This window comes from Kogia breviceps, chromosome 20, assembly GCF_026419965.1.
Source record: "Kogia breviceps isolate mKogBre1 chromosome 20, mKogBre1 haplotype 1, whole genome shotgun sequence".
In the NCBI taxonomy this organism is placed as follows: Eukaryota; Metazoa; Chordata; class Mammalia; order Artiodactyla; family Physeteridae; genus Kogia; species Kogia breviceps.
The window spans coordinates 21160607-21178107 of NC_081329.1; the positions used below are offsets into that span (position 1 = coordinate 21160607).

Below are 17501 nucleotides of genomic sequence, written 5' to 3' on the forward strand. Positions count from 1 at the left end.
TTTGTTTGTTTTTATTTTTTCTGTCATTTTAATGTAAGATTGACACAGACTGCTACAACATCTGAGATTCCACAGAGAACTACATGCTTCTGTTATTAGAAAACCTCTGCTGAAGCACTTGAACTTTACTTCTTAAAAAAATGAATATGGAGGCTTCAAGCATTTTTGTCAGCTCACTGCCATTCACAACAACTTTCTAGATACTTATTTTCTACCTTTTCCTTAAAAGGTAGTTCTCACTTACCAGAACCCCACACACCACTGACAGGTTCAAAGCTCCTCAGCTCAGAAGTGATCAAAACACACAAGGAAGTATAATTAGTAGTCCAAAGTTTGGTTTAAATGTTTGAAGAACAGCAGACACCCAATAACACAAACCAAATAGATTATTATCGCTTCTATGATGTAATGAATCAACAACTAAAACCACCTAAGACTGAAAATTTCTGTACTCAGTGTCTATTGGTATAAAGCCTTCATTCTTAATGGTTCTTATGGATCACAGGTGTCAGAAACCACACAATACATTCTCAGCATTCTACAGTAGTCATCACTTTCAAAAACTATAATATACATCTGCATGTTACATAAACATATGATTCTCTAGATAAGCATTTTGTCATATGTCAACTCCTAGCCTCAAATAACAGAATACAAAAAGCTATACAGGACAAAACACCACAGAACTTTTGCATATTCCCTTTCCCCAGTTGTTAGCAAGGGGCACGATTTTATAAGAGAAAGTGATGAAAAATCATAAGTTTTGCATCCAATGTCTGACCCCAACTTTTTACTTTCTTATCGTCTTCTGGTACCACCATATCCTAGAATGAGAAGAGTAAATTTTATATTAGTTTTTTAAAATGCATTAGAATTGCTTATAAAATTACAACAGTAATACATGTTTATTGTTAGCAAATGATACAAGACACGAGGGAAGAAGGAGAGAATGAGCTTGCGGACCAGGGCTGCAGGACTCAGTGCATCAACTCCCCACAAAAGCCCTTCCAGCCATCCAATCAGCATCAAGTCTGCTAAACACACACACGCTTGCTGGCAATAACTTTTAGTCAGGAAACCAAAGATGTGTTCTGTGCTGGGGCCAGTGTGGCCCCAGGCAAGACCCAAAGTCTGAGCCAAACAGCAGAGAGGCCAATGGAGCCTAAGCCAGGCCCTGCTACCTCTCACGACTCCAGCGGTAAATAGAAGTAACATGGGGGAGGGTCACAGACTTTTGATGGTAAAGGTTACCTAAGCACCCCCAGCTCCCCCAAGATGCAAACATGCTAACAGACAGGTTACAAGACCACAGTGTTCCCATCTGGAAACTCAATTTTTCGCAGATCTTCCTATAGGTTATTTGGTAATGTCTTATGATTTTCTTCACATAAGTCCCATACATTTCTAGTTGATATATACAGTTTCTTACAATTATTTCCACTGAGAATGAAGTTTCTTTTGTCACATTATGTCCTACATAGTTACATCTTTATGTATCTTCTCAACTATTACCACCTCTTTTTCTCCCCCAAAGCAACCAACTATCTTAACATCTAACACCACAGATTAGTTTTGCTTGTTTTTAAACATGTATATTTATAAAACATGAATGTTGCAATCATATTGTACATATTCTTGTGTTTCTGGCTTCTTTCTTTACATCTGATAAATTTATCCACATTATCGCATACAACTATTTACTTATTCTCACTGCTGCACAGTATTCCACTGTATGAATACAACGCAATTTATTCATCCATTTTACTGCTGGAAGATACATGGATTTCTTCCAGTTGAAGGCTATTATGAATAAGGATGCTACAAACATCCTTGTACTTATCTTTAAGTGTAAAAGTGTATGCACTTCTGTTACTATGTATTTGTGAAACTGCTGCATCTTGAGTATGCGTATGTTCAATTTTAGTAGGTAATGCCTAACAGCTTTTCAGAGTGATCATACCAATTCATTCAAACCAGCACTATGAGAATTCCACTCTGACATTTTTAAACATACTTAAATATATTTTCTGTCAATTTCAAGAATTATTCATTGTTCTATAACTTCTTCCCTCTGCTGAAGACAAATCCAACCCACAGCAATCTATCACCGCCTCATTATCCACTACCTCCAATTCTCTGCTAATTAGCTAGATATTTAACTCCAAATAATTTGGTTTTTTATATGATATCTCTGCTTCTTTACAAAATTTCCTCTTAGCCATTGCAATAAACATATTTTTGACAATGATTTAAAGAATGGCTCAATACATTTTTATTGAGTTTTACCAAACTGAAAAGTTCAACCTTCTACCTAGAAAATTCCCATTTTAGAGCTTAAAGGACCCCTACAGATTAACCAGAATTAAATATACATGGAAGCCAACATCCAGGAAGGTTTAAGTTAAAACCTTGGTTAGTGACAGACATGAGTCTAAACCAAATTTCTGTTTGAGTTTTAAAGAACAGAAGTGGGAGGAAAGAGTAGATCTGAAGTATATTTTAATCTCAGTTAATCGTGCAACTAATATTTCTGGTGGGTATACCACATAAAACCATGACTGCTAAATGTATAGTTAATCATCTAAGTTCCAAATTGTTTCTGTACTTTACTGAATAGGAACTTCTTGATTTTTTGCTCTCACCTGATGCTGTTCTGGTTCTTGGCTCTGAGCTTGAACACGCTGAATAGCTTCCTGGGTCTCCACGAGGTGGTGAATAAGCACGACTATTGCACGTGCTGGAGTATGAGGAAGGGTAGGATGGGTAGTACCACGAGTCAGAAAAGGGTGTTGCTGCTCTATAAAGACAAAAGTGTGTCAGGCATTTTTCTTGTGACTATGATTTTTAAATACCCTCCTATTCCTAAACCATCAGAAAACAATTTTTATCAAGTGTTTTTTCCTCAGTGTTCTGGTATATTAGGATTAACATAAAATAAACACTGTTTTATATTTCTGCCATTCTTATGGTCATTGCTATGAGGAAAGAAAATGACAGGGAATAAAGGTTCTTTCTTTCTGAATTCACATTCAAATACAATCTAAACTTAAACTACTATTTAAACTGAAGACATTCCAAAATCTGGTCGCAAGCTCTTTCCACCCTTGCTTCTGCCGTTCTCCAACCAAACCAGAATGCCAACTGTGCCCAAATGTTGTGTTCTTTCCTGCCTTCTCAGATGTCGAGTCAACAGTCTTGCTTCTAACTCATATCTATAAGCATGACATGTGAAAGAAAAAAATACATATAATATTGATCAAAGCACAGATGGCATTCCTTCCCATTCCCAGAGAATCTGATTTAATAGGGTAATGTCACCATAATTTATTTTCCTTTAGCAAAACAAATCCAGTCAAATTGTAAGTAAGGGCTTCCCTGGTGGCACAGTGGTTGGGAGTCCACCTGCTGATGCAGGAGACACGGGTTCGTGCCCCGGTTCAGAAAGATCCCACATGCCGCGGAGCAGCTAGGCCCGTGAGCCATGGCCACTGAGCCTGCACGTCCGGAGCCTGTGCTCCGCAACGGGAGAGGCCACAACAGTGAGAGGCCCACGTACCGCAAAAAAAAAAAAAAAAAAAAAAAAAAATTATAAGTAAAACAAAGAAGCCTCTAAAGAAAGACTGAATTAAAGAGCAGGTGAGATAAATGCAAAGCCTACCTGTTGCTGCCAAACAAATATCCTAGTATTCCTCCAGTTCCCAAGCCAGTCCAGAACCCTGGTCCTGAATTTTCATGTCCTTGTTGTCCAGTGAAAGCACTGCCAAAACCAGAAGTTGCACCATGCGGTCCTAAAAATAAAAATGATTATGTATCCTCTCTTAAACCATAGTCTACAGAACTAAAGATTATATGACATTTCAATTGTTTCATCTGTATGCTTTAATAATAATACTCAGGGGACTTCCCTGGTGGCACAGTGGTTAAGAATCCACCTGCCAATGCAGGGGACCAGGGTTCGAGCCCTGGTCCAGGAAGATCCCATGTGCCACGGAGCAACTAAGCCTGTGCACCACAACTGCTGAGCCTGTGCTCTAGAGCCCGCAAGCCACAACTACTGAGCCTGTGAGCCACAACTACTGAGCCCGCAAGCCACAGCTACTGAGCCTGCATGCTGCACCTACTGAAGCCCACATGCCTAGAGCCTGTGCTCCACAAGAGAAGCCACCATAATAAGAAGCCCGTGCACCGCAATGAAGAGTAGCCCCCACTCCCTGCAACTAGAGAAAGCCTGCACACAGCAACGAAGACCCAACGCAGCCAAAAATAAATAAATAAAATAAATTTATTTTTTAAAAGAATAAAAATAAAAAATAATAATACTTCAACTTATAAACAAGTTGTATTCAAAAAGTGTATTTATAAAATACTGGTTTATAACTAAGGAGCACCTGCCTTTCCCACACACAAGGAAAAGGAGGGATATGTTTTTAAGGCAGGGGAGGGTGGTTTCTTCCCATAAGGTCACATCTGCCCTGCTCCAGATCAGCTACTAGAAGATGACCCCACGCGTCAGAGCTACTTCCTTTCTACTGTGTGGACATGTCTAGAAGCTCCAGGTTGAGAGATGTACCTGAGTGTCTAATGGAGGAATCCAAATGGAGGATATTTGTTAGTTGGGAAGTCGGGTCTTAAAAGGGACCAAAAAAAAAGAAATATCTTCTGCTCAGAGGAAGTTTTTCTTAAATTGCTGTATCATATAAGTAAAGGGAACTGTGCTCATCCCACATGTACAGCATAATAAATCTGTATGTATGTACCCATGCATGTAATCACTACCCACATCAGTAAAACCTTTCTAGCACCCAGAGACTCCCTCACGACAACTCTCAATAGATACCCACCCATGTCAGAGAGAAGCCAACTCTGACTTTTCCCACCACACTTTGGTTTTACCCATTCTTGAACTTTTTATAAATAGAATCATACGGAGGTACTCTTCTGGTGTATCATTATGTCCATGAAAGTCGACCTCCACCACTGCATGTATCAGTTTTGTTTTTGTTTTTTCTAAATTTATGTATAGTAGTCCAATGTGTGAAAAAAAACAATTTGTCTCATTCTCATGTTTATGGACATTCTATTTCCAGTTTTTGGCTGCTGTGAACATTCTTGTGCAAATCTTTTTGTACATACATGCATGCATTTCTCTTAGATATGCATCTAGGAATGAAATTGCTGGGTCACTGGATGCCATATGTCTAGTTTCAGTAGATACTGACAGTTTTCCAAAGTGTTTTATCCTTTTAACTCCTTCCAGCAAGTTCCAGTTAACTACATCCTTGCCATTACTTGGTACTCTGTCTTTTGAATGTTAGCCATTAAGATGATTAAATGGTGGTTAATTAAGAACTCAGGTTTTACTATGCATTTTCCTGAAGATTAATGATGCTGAGTACCTTTTCAAATTTTTATTGGACATCTGGATATCTTCTTTTACTATAAAATGACTGTTCAAACCCTCTGTCCATTTTTTTAATTAGGTTGTCTGTCTTTTCTCAGATTTGTGGGAGTTCTTTATGTACTGTAGATACACGTGCTTTGTTGAAAATGTTTTACAAATACCTTCTCCCAGTCTGTGGCTTGCCTTTTCACTCTCTTAATGATGTTTTTGATGACTAGACATTCTTAATTTAAATAAAATCTAATTTATCCCTCTTTTCTTTTTGGCTGGTATTTTTTGCATTCTAAGAAAGTTTTGCCTACCCTGACAAATATTTTTCCTATGTTTTCTTCTGGAAACTTAATTGTTTTACTTTTATGTTGAGCTCTGTTAATACTCAGTGAATAAAATTTTGTGTATGGTGTGAGACAGAGTTCAAGGTAAATTATTACCAAATGTGATCAAGTTTGATTGAGATGATTTGCAATTTAATCATGCATCCTTAAAATAGTAATCACAATTAACCTTATAGAGAAACAGAACAGAAAAGGTAAAAGAAGTTGAAAGTAACAAAATAAGACAAAGCTGCTTTGGTTTCCCAATGCAACCATTTTCTATATCAGAAACCAGCACAGGATTCACTACCTGACTTCTATCCTACTTACTGCCATTGCCTAGGAAAACATACCTGTGAACTCAGACTTAAAGCCTGCAGGAGGGGGTGCTGCAGAGTTGGTGAATTTCTGATAATGACGGGAATATGGAGGATACTCAGAATATGGTGGAGGAGAATCATGACCATCACTAAGAAAGAATTTATAAACTCCAAAGGCAATAGCAAGTAGCACCACGATGGTAAGCACTCCACTGATGCTACAAGAGTCTTGGGAGTACAACTTATTATAATAATCAGAGAAAGAGTTAAAGCCATGGTTTTTTCCAGACTCTCTCAATTTCTTCAGGCCAAGTTCCGTGTAATCTAAGTGATACTCCAAGCCACAGGAACCTCTCAGTACATACTGGTCTTCAGAGGATTCATAGCCTTCACAGCTCACCACAGTTTTTCCAAATTTGTACGCGATATCTAAATCGGTCTTACATTCCCACTGTGAAGAAAAGTAGAAACAGGTTATTAGAACCAAAAGATTTTTTTCTTCATTTAATATACATTATTTGGGCTAAACAGCTGTCATAAAACAGCAAAATGAAGCAAGGGAATGATAATCAAAATTCAGGACGAGTATTTCTGTGTTGGGGGAGGGCAAACCAGGGGCTTTCAAGATACTGGTGATACTAACGTTCTACTTAAGCTAGGCGGTGGGTACATGAGTGCTCATTTTATTACTATTCCTTATTCCTTACATATAGATGTAAAGAATTCTTTTGTACATATTAAGCATTCCCTAATTTATTAACTTTAAGCAAATTTTTTAAATGTCAACTTTTTAACCACTGTTGAAGATGCTTTCTTTAAAAATAGGGGCTTTTTCAACATTAAGGATCAAATATCAGCATCATATATGAATATCTGGTAGCTACTGATATAACCTTCTGAGAAAAACTTCCTACACAAATTCTATAAAAACCATGGACTACCTTTCCCAAGGTCCAATCCATTAAGTAATTTTCTTAAGTTTTTTTAAAAAGACATTTAGAAAAACCACAGAAAGAATCTATGCTAGCCTCAAAATTTTCCAGCTTAAAAAAGCCCAAGTCTAGGTTGAATTCTATAACTATTTTGAGCTGAGTAGGTAATATGCTTCTCTAACAATATTAAAAAAGATATAAGCCAAAATAGATCTGATTGGTTCTATTGCTTTTCTCTTTTTTGGACAAATTATCTTCCTCTTTCAAACTTCAGGTACACTCTATCAGCTTTATTCAGATATAATTCACATACTAGACATTCATCAATTTCAGTGGTTTTTGGTGTATTCACAGAGCTGTGCAACCATCATCACAATCAATTTTAGAATATTTTCATTGCCCCCAAAAGAAATCTCATCTCCTTTAGTAGTCACTCCCTGTTTCCCCCGAAGTCTCCTAGCTCTAAGCAACCACCAATCTGTCTGCAAGGATTCCCTACTCTGGACATTTCACGTAAACGGAATCATACAATACGTGGTCCTACATGACTGGCTTCTTTCACCTGGCAGAATGTTTTCAAGGTTCACACATGTTGTAGCATAAATCAGCACTTCACTCCTTTTTATGGCTAATATTCCATCGTATGGATATACCACATTTTGTTTCTTCATCAATGATGGATGCTTGGGTTGTTTCTACTTTTTGCCTTTTATGAATAATGCTGCTACAACATTTAGTATGTTTCTGTGTGGACACACATTTTCAATTCTCTTGGGTACACACCTAGGAGTCGAATGACTAGACATTCAGTAACTCTATGTTTAAACCTTTGAGAAACTGCCCGTTTTCCAAGGTGGCTGCGCCATTTCACATCCCTAATGGCAGTGTATGAGGGTCTCTCCACATCCTCACCAACACCTGCTACTACGCCTTTCTGATTACAAGCATCCTGTTGGCTAGGAACTGGTATCTTACTGTAGTTTTGATTTGTACTTCCCTGATGCTACACACTTTTTCAGCTAATGATGCTGAACATTTTTTCACATGTTTATCGGCCATCTGCATATCTTTTTTGGAGAAATGTCTAGTCAGATGCCTTACCCACTGTTAAATTTGGTTATATGTCTTCTTACTGAGTTGTAATAGTTCTTCACATACTCTGGATACAAGTCCCCAGTCAGATATATGACTGCAAAAGCTATTGTGTGTGTCCTTTTCTCTTTCTTGATGGTGTCTGTTGAAGCCTAAAAGTTTTTAATTTGGATAATATACAATTTTTCTATTTTGTTGTTGTTGTTCTACACTATTCCACTTTTTAAATAATTTTATTTGGAGGAAGATTTATAAGCTTGTTGATTTAGGTAAATAAAACAAACTCAATCTCTATCGGTATTTCATGTTAATTATAATTTCCTTAATAGCATATACTAAAAGTGGCTTCTAATTATTATATTTATACTCTTGGAATTAGAAGAGGCTCTCTCCTGCTACTAAACATGAGTCAACATATGACATCCTCTATACTTCTCTGCTCATGCCATTCACTCCCTTCTCTATCTCTTCAGCTCTAAAAATGTTATCCTTCCTTACTAACACAGTACATATAATACTTTCTTCTTTAAGTCTTTCCCAATCCCCCCGACTGGACGTGACGTTACAATACTTTGTTGGCACCTAGATGTAATGTGAGTGCTTGTCTTATCTTTTCTCCTAGGAAGAGAGTTTCTTGAGGGTTGTGACTCCATCATTCATTTCTGTATAATACTGTTTAATATATGTTTAATGAATGACTTTGCCGTTAGTATCTTTTTTCCATCAAGGCTGAAAAGTAATATAAAAGTAAAAGTAATTTCAGCTTTAACCTGAAGATTCTGTGATTTGGTTAGCAAGACTAGGAAAAAATGTTGTGAAATACATATCACCAAGCAAATATGAACTCTCTCCCTGAAATGCATACACTAGGCACAAAGGTTGTATCAAACAAGAATATCACTCTGATGGAAGGGAAAACTGTCAAAGCAAGTTTCTGGCCGAATGACCAACCATCTTAAATCCTTTCTGAAAGCAGGCAGAATACAAAGTAGAAATCTATTAGTATTGATTTAAACTGAATTCACTTAAAATCTATTCCATTTCTAAAGGATAATAAATTTTGGAACTTCAAGGAGGTAGTCTATCCTAAGTACAAAATGCCAAAGACCTGAAGACAATAAAGCCCACTGAAATGCTTTCATTCATAAGTAACCACCCTCAGTTCTAAAACAACTTTTTAAAATCAAGCATTTGAAGCACAATAGGGACACATGAACCCCACCCCAACTTACAATCTACAATTCCTTATAATCTTTTTTTTATAATCTTAACTTTATTTTTTAAGGATAGGTTGGTATTCTTTGAGGAATGACAATCAAAAGAAATCCTCTACCCCCCACCGCCAAGTATATGAAAAATTTTGAAAATTTACTAATGTCTTATGAGAAAGTTTTGGTATAAAGATTACAATGAATATTTCCAGGCTTTAAAATCAGTTCATTCCTTTCAGAGGATGTTTCTTTCAGAGACCGAATCGCTGATTTATATTTATATATTTTAGGTAACCTGAGATTTTCTATATGTACTTCCCCAAAATACTGAATAATATCTCAATAAACACTTCACTGAAAAGGATTCCATTTAGACTGCCATCAACATAAAGAGTATTACCTGTACATCATAACCGTCCCAGCCTTTGTTCTGACACTGTATGACTTTGGGGGTATAAGAATCACATCCAGCTGTGCCTCCAACACATTTCAACTGTGGAATCGGATCCAACCTACGGGAAGTAGTATAGCGGTCATAGTGGAGGGTAAGAGCTTTTATATCCCGCAACAATATTCTGTCTGAAACAGTAAGAACAAAGATAAACAGATGGTAAATATCTTGTCATATAGAAAGATTCATTCTAGTAAAACTCTTGTCATCGAAAATACTTTCAAAAGTAAGGGTCTTTCTTGCCTTTTGAGGATGACTAAGGAAGAGAAGATGGAACAGTTTCCCAAATCCCAAAGCCATCGCAACAACCTTCAGGCCTTTTGCACAAAAGTCAAAAAGTCACTACTTCAAGGTCTCCCTTCATTTCAGGATTGATGTCCCCTAAGCTGCTTCTATATTGTAAGTTCTACATAATTTTTGCAAAATCAGAACCAAAAGTTCATTAACCTGAAACGTTGTACTACTATATGACAATTGACAATAATATCAATGGTTAATTAAAATAGCAAAACATATACATGAATGTTCCTGAAGCACATTTAATGACTTAAATGTATGTCAACAGATGAACGGTTTAATAAAATTCTGGCCTATTCACAAAGTGGAATATTCTACAGCAGTTAAGATGAGTGAACTAGAATTCATGTATCAGAATAGAAATAGTAAAAACATTTTAAGCAAAATGCAAGTTGTAGAATGTTTAGTAGGATGGCTTTACATAAACCGCGAAAACTGCCAAAACAGTACTACGAATTGTTAAGGTCTATACGTGTATATACCAGTAGTATGAAAACATGCATAGGAATGACTAAACACCAAATTCGGAGCAACATTGAGGAGAGAGGGAGAGCAGAGACTTTCGCTCTCTATCCCTAATGTTTTATTACTTTGCAGGGGGGAGGTTTGCTTGCAAATATAGTACAATGTAAAGATTCAATAAAACTGGGTGGTGAGTACGTGGGTTTTCATTGTGTACTTCTGTGGGTTTAAATATTTCACAATTTTAAAAATTAAAAAGTTAAACTATTTCACAAATTTAAAATCCTATTGACAAAGCAGTTTAAAAAGAAGTCAAAACAAGGAAATTATGGACAGCATTGATGTATCGATACACAAGTGAATTATGAAGTGTTATTGGAAAATGAATAGTCTTCCTACTTATCATCCTCAGATTATGATGGAAGATACTGTTGATTGGTTCACTCAACATCCATTTTGCCCTCAAACTGGTATGACTTCTTGCAAAACTAAAAGACTCCTAAAACCTCTTGAAGCTACAAATCCCAAAAGTGATTTCGGTTCTGTCAACCGGAGGGACTTAAGCGAGATCCGGAGATCAGAGCATAAACTCAGACTGTGCCCAGGCTAGCAGGCAGTCATGGGGGCTTGGGGTTTTCCTGACACTGTCCAGTGCTCCGTAATTGGCGTCATGGATGCCAAGAGGCTTGATGTGAGCCATCCAGTGTTCATTGCTGCAGATGTAGCAGGCATCACTTTCCACCATTTTGTTAGCACCCAATTCCCTATATTCAACATGTCAAATTAGCAAAACTTGCTGCCACTCAAATTCCACTGAAAGTACAATAAATGAATTGTTTTGCCGATGTGAACGAAGTCAGGCAAAACAGAAAAGGAGATGGTAACAGAATTTTGGAAGGTGAAAGCAGATGGACCAATAGCTAGGTGACTAGCCCTAAATATAAGTCAAGTGCCAGAACAGCAGGTGTGAAAACTGACAACCAACCTGACACACATAATGGAATCCCTAAAAGCAACAGGAAATGGCAGCTCTTGAATTGGAGCTGACTAAAGTAAGCAGTACAAGGTGAAAGCTGCTTGAGAAGAAGCTACATCCCTAGATGGTCTCCCCAGCTCTTTTCATTCATATATATATATATATATATATATATATATATATATATATATATACACACATATACATACACACACATACACACATACATACATATACATATTTCACAATTTTTAAAAATCATATATACATACACACATATATATATATACACATACATACATATACATATTTCACAATTTTTTAAAATCTAAAAGGAGAAATCCATTCTTCCTCCATTTTCACATTTCTGTGTTAACCAAAATTAGCAGCCTGGTCAGTACCTTTTTCTTGCTCACACAAACAGATACATATACAGGGGTTGTTTTGATTTTTGTTAGTTTATTTTTATAAAATTGAATCATACAGTGCACATTACTCTTCACATGCTTTTGCACTTAATCAGACATCAAGGATATTCCCTCACATCAGCAACTACAGATCTTATTTATATCTATTTACCAAAAAAAGAGCTTAATAAATTTGACTAAGCTGAGACTTACTGGTCACCCTTCTCTCACCAAAATACAACAAAACTAGAAATATAACAACATAAAGTAATATAATAACATATAAAAGAGTAAAAAGACAGCTGAAAACCAGTAACAACAAAGAAAGGAAAATTGGGTTACAGCAATCAAAACATATCTGTAATTAAATCTATAATAATGTAAACAGTAACACAGGATTAGGAAAATTGATCATGTGCAAAATGTATAAAAATTAATCCCTGATGGTTAAACACTTACCACAAAACAAACAACAAATTAAAAGTACTAGAAGAAAACACAAAAAGAAAGAATATGTTTTTGATCCTGGGATGGGAAAGATCTTAAGACACCAAAAGCAAGACTGACCAGCAAGATAGTGACTATACTTTCAATCTATAAAAACCCAAGAATCCATAATACTCAAAGGGAAAGCCAAAAACTCACTTATCTATACTTAAAGTGGCTACCAATTACCTCCTTATTTTGAAAACTAGCAATTAAAGATTTTAAATTAAATGTTTATCCTGACTTTCCAGCCAGAACCATAATCTGAAACAGCCTCAGTTGATAAGGAAAATCTCAACTTTACTGAAGAATATCAATCAATAAATGCAGAAGAAGTGATAGAATTAGAAAAATCACCATCTTACAACCCCTAAAGAAACAGATTCAGAAAAGAATTAATTAGTTTTTAAATCATTAAGTGAATGGATATTGGTATGGTGCCAAGTAACATTACACGGAGTGCTTTCTAGTCACAAAAGGGGAAAAATGTAACTTCATGGGGGAAAAATAAGCCACTGTAATCCACTAGTCAAACTTAGCACTGCTAACGGTATAAAGATCAATATTACACCATCTCCTATGATGTAATCCCCAGAAGTATTTAATATGAATCTAATCAATCCTTTGGACCTAGCATTCAGTTTACTAGAAATACAAGGAAGAAAAAAAAAGCTAAAACAATGTCATGAGAAAACAGAATCCAGAACGTAGGATATTCTAAAGGATAACTGGCCCAATCCCTTCAGCAAAGCAGTAGCATGAAAAAAGAGACCATTCTACATTTTCAAAAGACTTAAGGGATAATTCAGTCAGATGCAATGCCTGGTCCTGGACTGGGACCTGGTTTGAACAAACTAGTTTAGACATTTTAGGGACAACTGTGATATCTGACTATGGAATGAGTAATTAGTTGATATTAAGAAATTAGGGTCAATTTTGTTACATGTAATGTTATTTTTACTAGGTGGGGAAAAGTTCATTAAAAAAAGGCTTATACTGAAGGATTTAGTTATGGCCTATCATGATGCCTATAACTTACATTAAAATATATCAACATTCTAAAAAAGAGAGTTGAAAGAAAACAGAGAACATAAGATTAATAACTTTCCATCAAAACTTAAAATATTTTCCCCAGAATTCCTCCAGTAGACTGACAAGAATGACTTAGTGTCAAGGGATTATAATAAAATGAATATTTGGCTTTTCCAGTATCTATGTGGAGGAAGACAAGGAGGAGAAAGTAGAGAACAGCTTCTGAGTAATCATCCAACAATGTCTGTCACACTTGGTACAAGGAGTAGTAGAAATAAACATTTTATTTAGAGTTGTTGGACCTACAAAATCCAAGAGAACTTCCCAAAAGAAAACTCTGCTATATTAAGAGAATTTGATAAAACGGCTGGATATTTTATCAATTACCCAAAGGCAAAAGCTTTTTCTATAATTGTAATGTCCGATTACAAAAGAAAATGTAAAGTCTATCTCAAATTAGTGACAAACCATACATCCATAAAATATCTAGAAATCAACTTAGGGTCAATATGTGATCTATATAAGACATATATATATATATATATATATATATATATATATATATATATATATATATATATATATATAAAAAACAGAACCTAAATAAATTTAATGCACTTCCAACCAGAAGCCCAACTGGGCTTTTTTGTTTTTTGCTTTTAAAAAAATTTTTTTTTGGCTCCGTTGGGTCTTTGTTGCTGCGCGCGGGCTTTCTCTAGTTGCGGTGAGCAGGGGCTACTCTTCGTTGCAGTGCGCGGGCTTCTCATTGCGGTGGCTTCTCTTGTTGCAGAGCATGGGCTCTAGGAGCATGCGCTTCAGTAGTTGTGGCATGTGGGCTCAGTAGTTGTGGCTCACAGGCTCTAGAGCACAGGCTCAGTAGTTGTGGCGCACGGGCTTAGTTGCTCCGTGGCATGTGGGATCTTCCCGGACCAGGGCTTGAACCCGTGTCCCCTGCATTGATGGGCAGATTTTTAACCACTGTGCCACCAGGAAAGTCCCAACTGGGCTTTTTTGGAACTAGAAAGAAATTTTGTTAAAGGCTATGGAAAAATTAATGTCTATAAACAGACAAAAAAATTTTTGAAAAAGAATACATTGCGGGCTTCCCTGGTGGCGCAGTGGTTGAGAGTCCACCCGCCGATGCAGGGGACACGGGTTTGTGCTCCGGTCCGGGAAGATCCCACATGCCGCGGAGCGGCTGGGCCCGTGAGCCATGGCTGCTGAGCCTGTGCTCCGCAATGGGAGAGGCCACAACAGTGAGAGGCCCACATACCGCAAAAAAAAAAAACATTGCTTAAATAAGCAAAAAGGATATATTGTACAGCACAAGGAAATAGAGCCATTATTCTGTAATAACTTTAAATGGAGTATAATCTATAAAAAATATTAAATTGCTATGTTGTAAACATGACACTAATAGTGTAAGTCAACAATACGTCAATTTTTTAAAAATGCATTGTTTTACCAAATAATAAAGCTTACTATAAAATTAAAATAATCAAAATAGTATGGGATAGTAACAGAAACAGACAAGTGAACTGTGAAACAAAAGAAAGTCTAGAAATAAATCCAGATATATGTGGAAATACAAGATAAAGTGGGTTTTTTGTGTTCTAGGTGTTTTTTTTTTTATCAAGCATCGCCATATTTTATTTATAAAACGAAGCACAATAGCATCCTTTACCGTTGACAAAACTCAATATTCTGCATAACTCTTTCTGCCCTGCTTAGCCTGTGTGAGGAAAGACAAATGATGCATCTCAAACGCACAAGTAACTTAAAAAGTAGAGTAAACTGGGTCTGAGTTACAACGAGTTGCAGTAGCCTCAAGTGGGATCTCAGTAATACTGTACAGAATAGTGATTCTGAGAGACTACTCCTTAAATGAAAGGAAACTCTCCTCCAACCAGCAAAAGCGGGCTTTTCAATTTAGTGGAAAAAAGGATGTCTTCTTTAATAAATGGTTTTGTCATAACTGACTACACAGCTAGAATAAAATCCACCTAAAGCTATATAAAAATTTAATTCCACATGATCCAAATTTCCAAGAACTATACTAAAATAAAATATGCTATATTAAACTCAAACTACCTCCTAATAAATAAAAAATTATAACAATGAAAATGTTCAATAGTTTAAAAAATCAGAATATTATTAAACTAAATAATGGGAATAATAACAACTTGAATTTGTTGTAGCAGGGCTGAGATAATGCAAAGAACACTGAACTAAATTTCCACCACCAACTTGCTATATGACTTTGGCCAAGTCAATTTATCTGTATAGAAATTACCTGTAAAGTTAAAATGATATCAACCTTAAAATTGATTGTGAAGTTTAGATATGATTTACTAAAATTATCTGGCAGAGTACTCAACACATAATAGGTGATCAAGTATGATAAATATTATTGAGAATGTTTAAGGAGCCATATGCCTACGTGTTATCATTACCATGACTCTACAGCATCTTTCCTCCCTAGAGATCCTAAAGGTTACTATGTTTTGTAACCAGAATACATATGTTGAAGCCTTAATCCCCAATGTGATGGCATTTGGAGGCAGGGCCTTTGGGAGGTGATTAGTTTTAGATGAGCTCATGAGGATGGAGCCCCAGTGATGGGATTAGTGCCTGTGTAGGAAAAGGAAGAGACCAGGGCCCCCATCCACCCACTCACCCCCACCTACCCCTACCCCACCCCACCCCTGCTCTTGTTATCTGAGAACATAACAAGAAGACAGTCATCTGCAGAGCAGGAAGAGGGCCCTCTCCAGACACCAAACATGCTCGCACCTTGATCTTAGACTTCCCAGCCTCAGAATGCGAGGAATAAGTACTGCTTACCACCCCGTCTGTGGTATTTTGTGATGGCAGCTCAAACTAAGACAAGGTCGAAGAACAAAATGCTCACAACCTTACTCCACTAGTACATCAGTCAAGGGTGACACAGAGTTCCCTGAAGTCCAGACGCACAAATCGAAATCCACGTGCAGGTCTCAAACTTAAGATGAACAAAACCAAACTCCCCCAAGCCTGATTCTCCCACAACCCCACACCTCAGGAAACGTTAATTCCATCCTTCTAGTCACTCAAGACCCAAAACCTTGCAGTTATCTTTGTCTTCTCTCCTCCTCTAACCCGTATATCTAATCCCTCAGAGTATCACGTCAGCTCCACCTTCAGAACAGCTGAGAAGCCCGCCACTCTCACCACCTGCACTGCTTTCCCCCCTCCACCAACCATCACCACCCTCGGGTCTTACTGTACAAGCAGTCCCTTCACTGGCCTCCCAGCTTCCCCCAACCCACTCTCGCTCCCACAGTCTGTTTTCCACAGAGCAGACAGAATGTGCCTTTAAAATACAGATCATATTAAAAAAATATAGAATGGAATGGGATAGAATACAGGTCATAGCAGACCCATCCCTTCAGGGTTCTCATCAAATGTCACCTTAACAGTGACTTCTTCCCTGACTAATGGATGTTTTGAAAATCCCTGCTTCTGCCTGCATACCCTGTCCTCCTTACCCTGTTTTATCAATGTCCTAACCACTATTCACAATATGACACGCTATTTACCTGATTTGTTTATTTTCTATTTCTCCTCAGTAGGTGTAAACTCCAGGGTGAAACACTGTTTCGTTCACTGCAATATTCCCAACACCCAGAAGAGTGACAAATACAAAGTAGCTCGATAAAGAATTGTGAAAATTTTTAGGTAATCTCTTTAGAACTGGTACAATTTTTTTTTCTGTACAATTTTTGCTTTATGTTAGCTAATGACAAAGTGAGTACAACCAAAGTCAAACAAAAGACAAATGAGGGACTGACTACTGCTTGACAAAACTACTTGATAAAAACTAACTCAATAAAATGTCTTCATAAAATAGTTCCTCAAAAGAAATTTAAGACCAAGTAGTTTGATTGTGTTTACTCTGCAAAATACTTTTGTGCCTTTTGTTCCAAAACAATAGTTTTATAGAGTAGGTAGACAAAGAGCTACCAGGAAAAGGTTCCTCATTAATTTAAATCTGGCTCCGTTTTTTTATTCCCCTGACTCTTCTTCATCTGTAAACCTCCTTTTTTTTTTAAACCTCCTTTTTTTATTCTAGAATTGACTG

At 36.8% G+C, this 17501-nt stretch overlaps 1 protein-coding gene across 1 annotated transcript in view; it reads right to left on the reverse strand.

Moving 5' to 3' along the window:
• The window catches only part of SARAF (store-operated calcium entry associated regulatory factor), a 21665-nt gene continuing 4164 nt past the window's right edge, over nucleotides 1–17501 (reverse strand). The window contains exons 3-7 of the mRNA XM_059049266.2: nucleotides 9671–9849; nucleotides 6069–6486; nucleotides 3659–3788; nucleotides 2643–2797; nucleotides 1–824 (exon numbers count right to left, since the gene is read on the reverse strand). Of these exons, the coding sequence (XP_058905249.1) occupies nucleotides 799–824; nucleotides 2643–2797; nucleotides 3659–3788; nucleotides 6069–6486; nucleotides 9671–9849 (908 nt within the window). The 3' untranslated portion in view covers nucleotides 1–798. The remainder of the gene's footprint in view (nucleotides 825–2642; nucleotides 2798–3658; nucleotides 3789–6068; nucleotides 6487–9670; nucleotides 9850–17501) is intronic.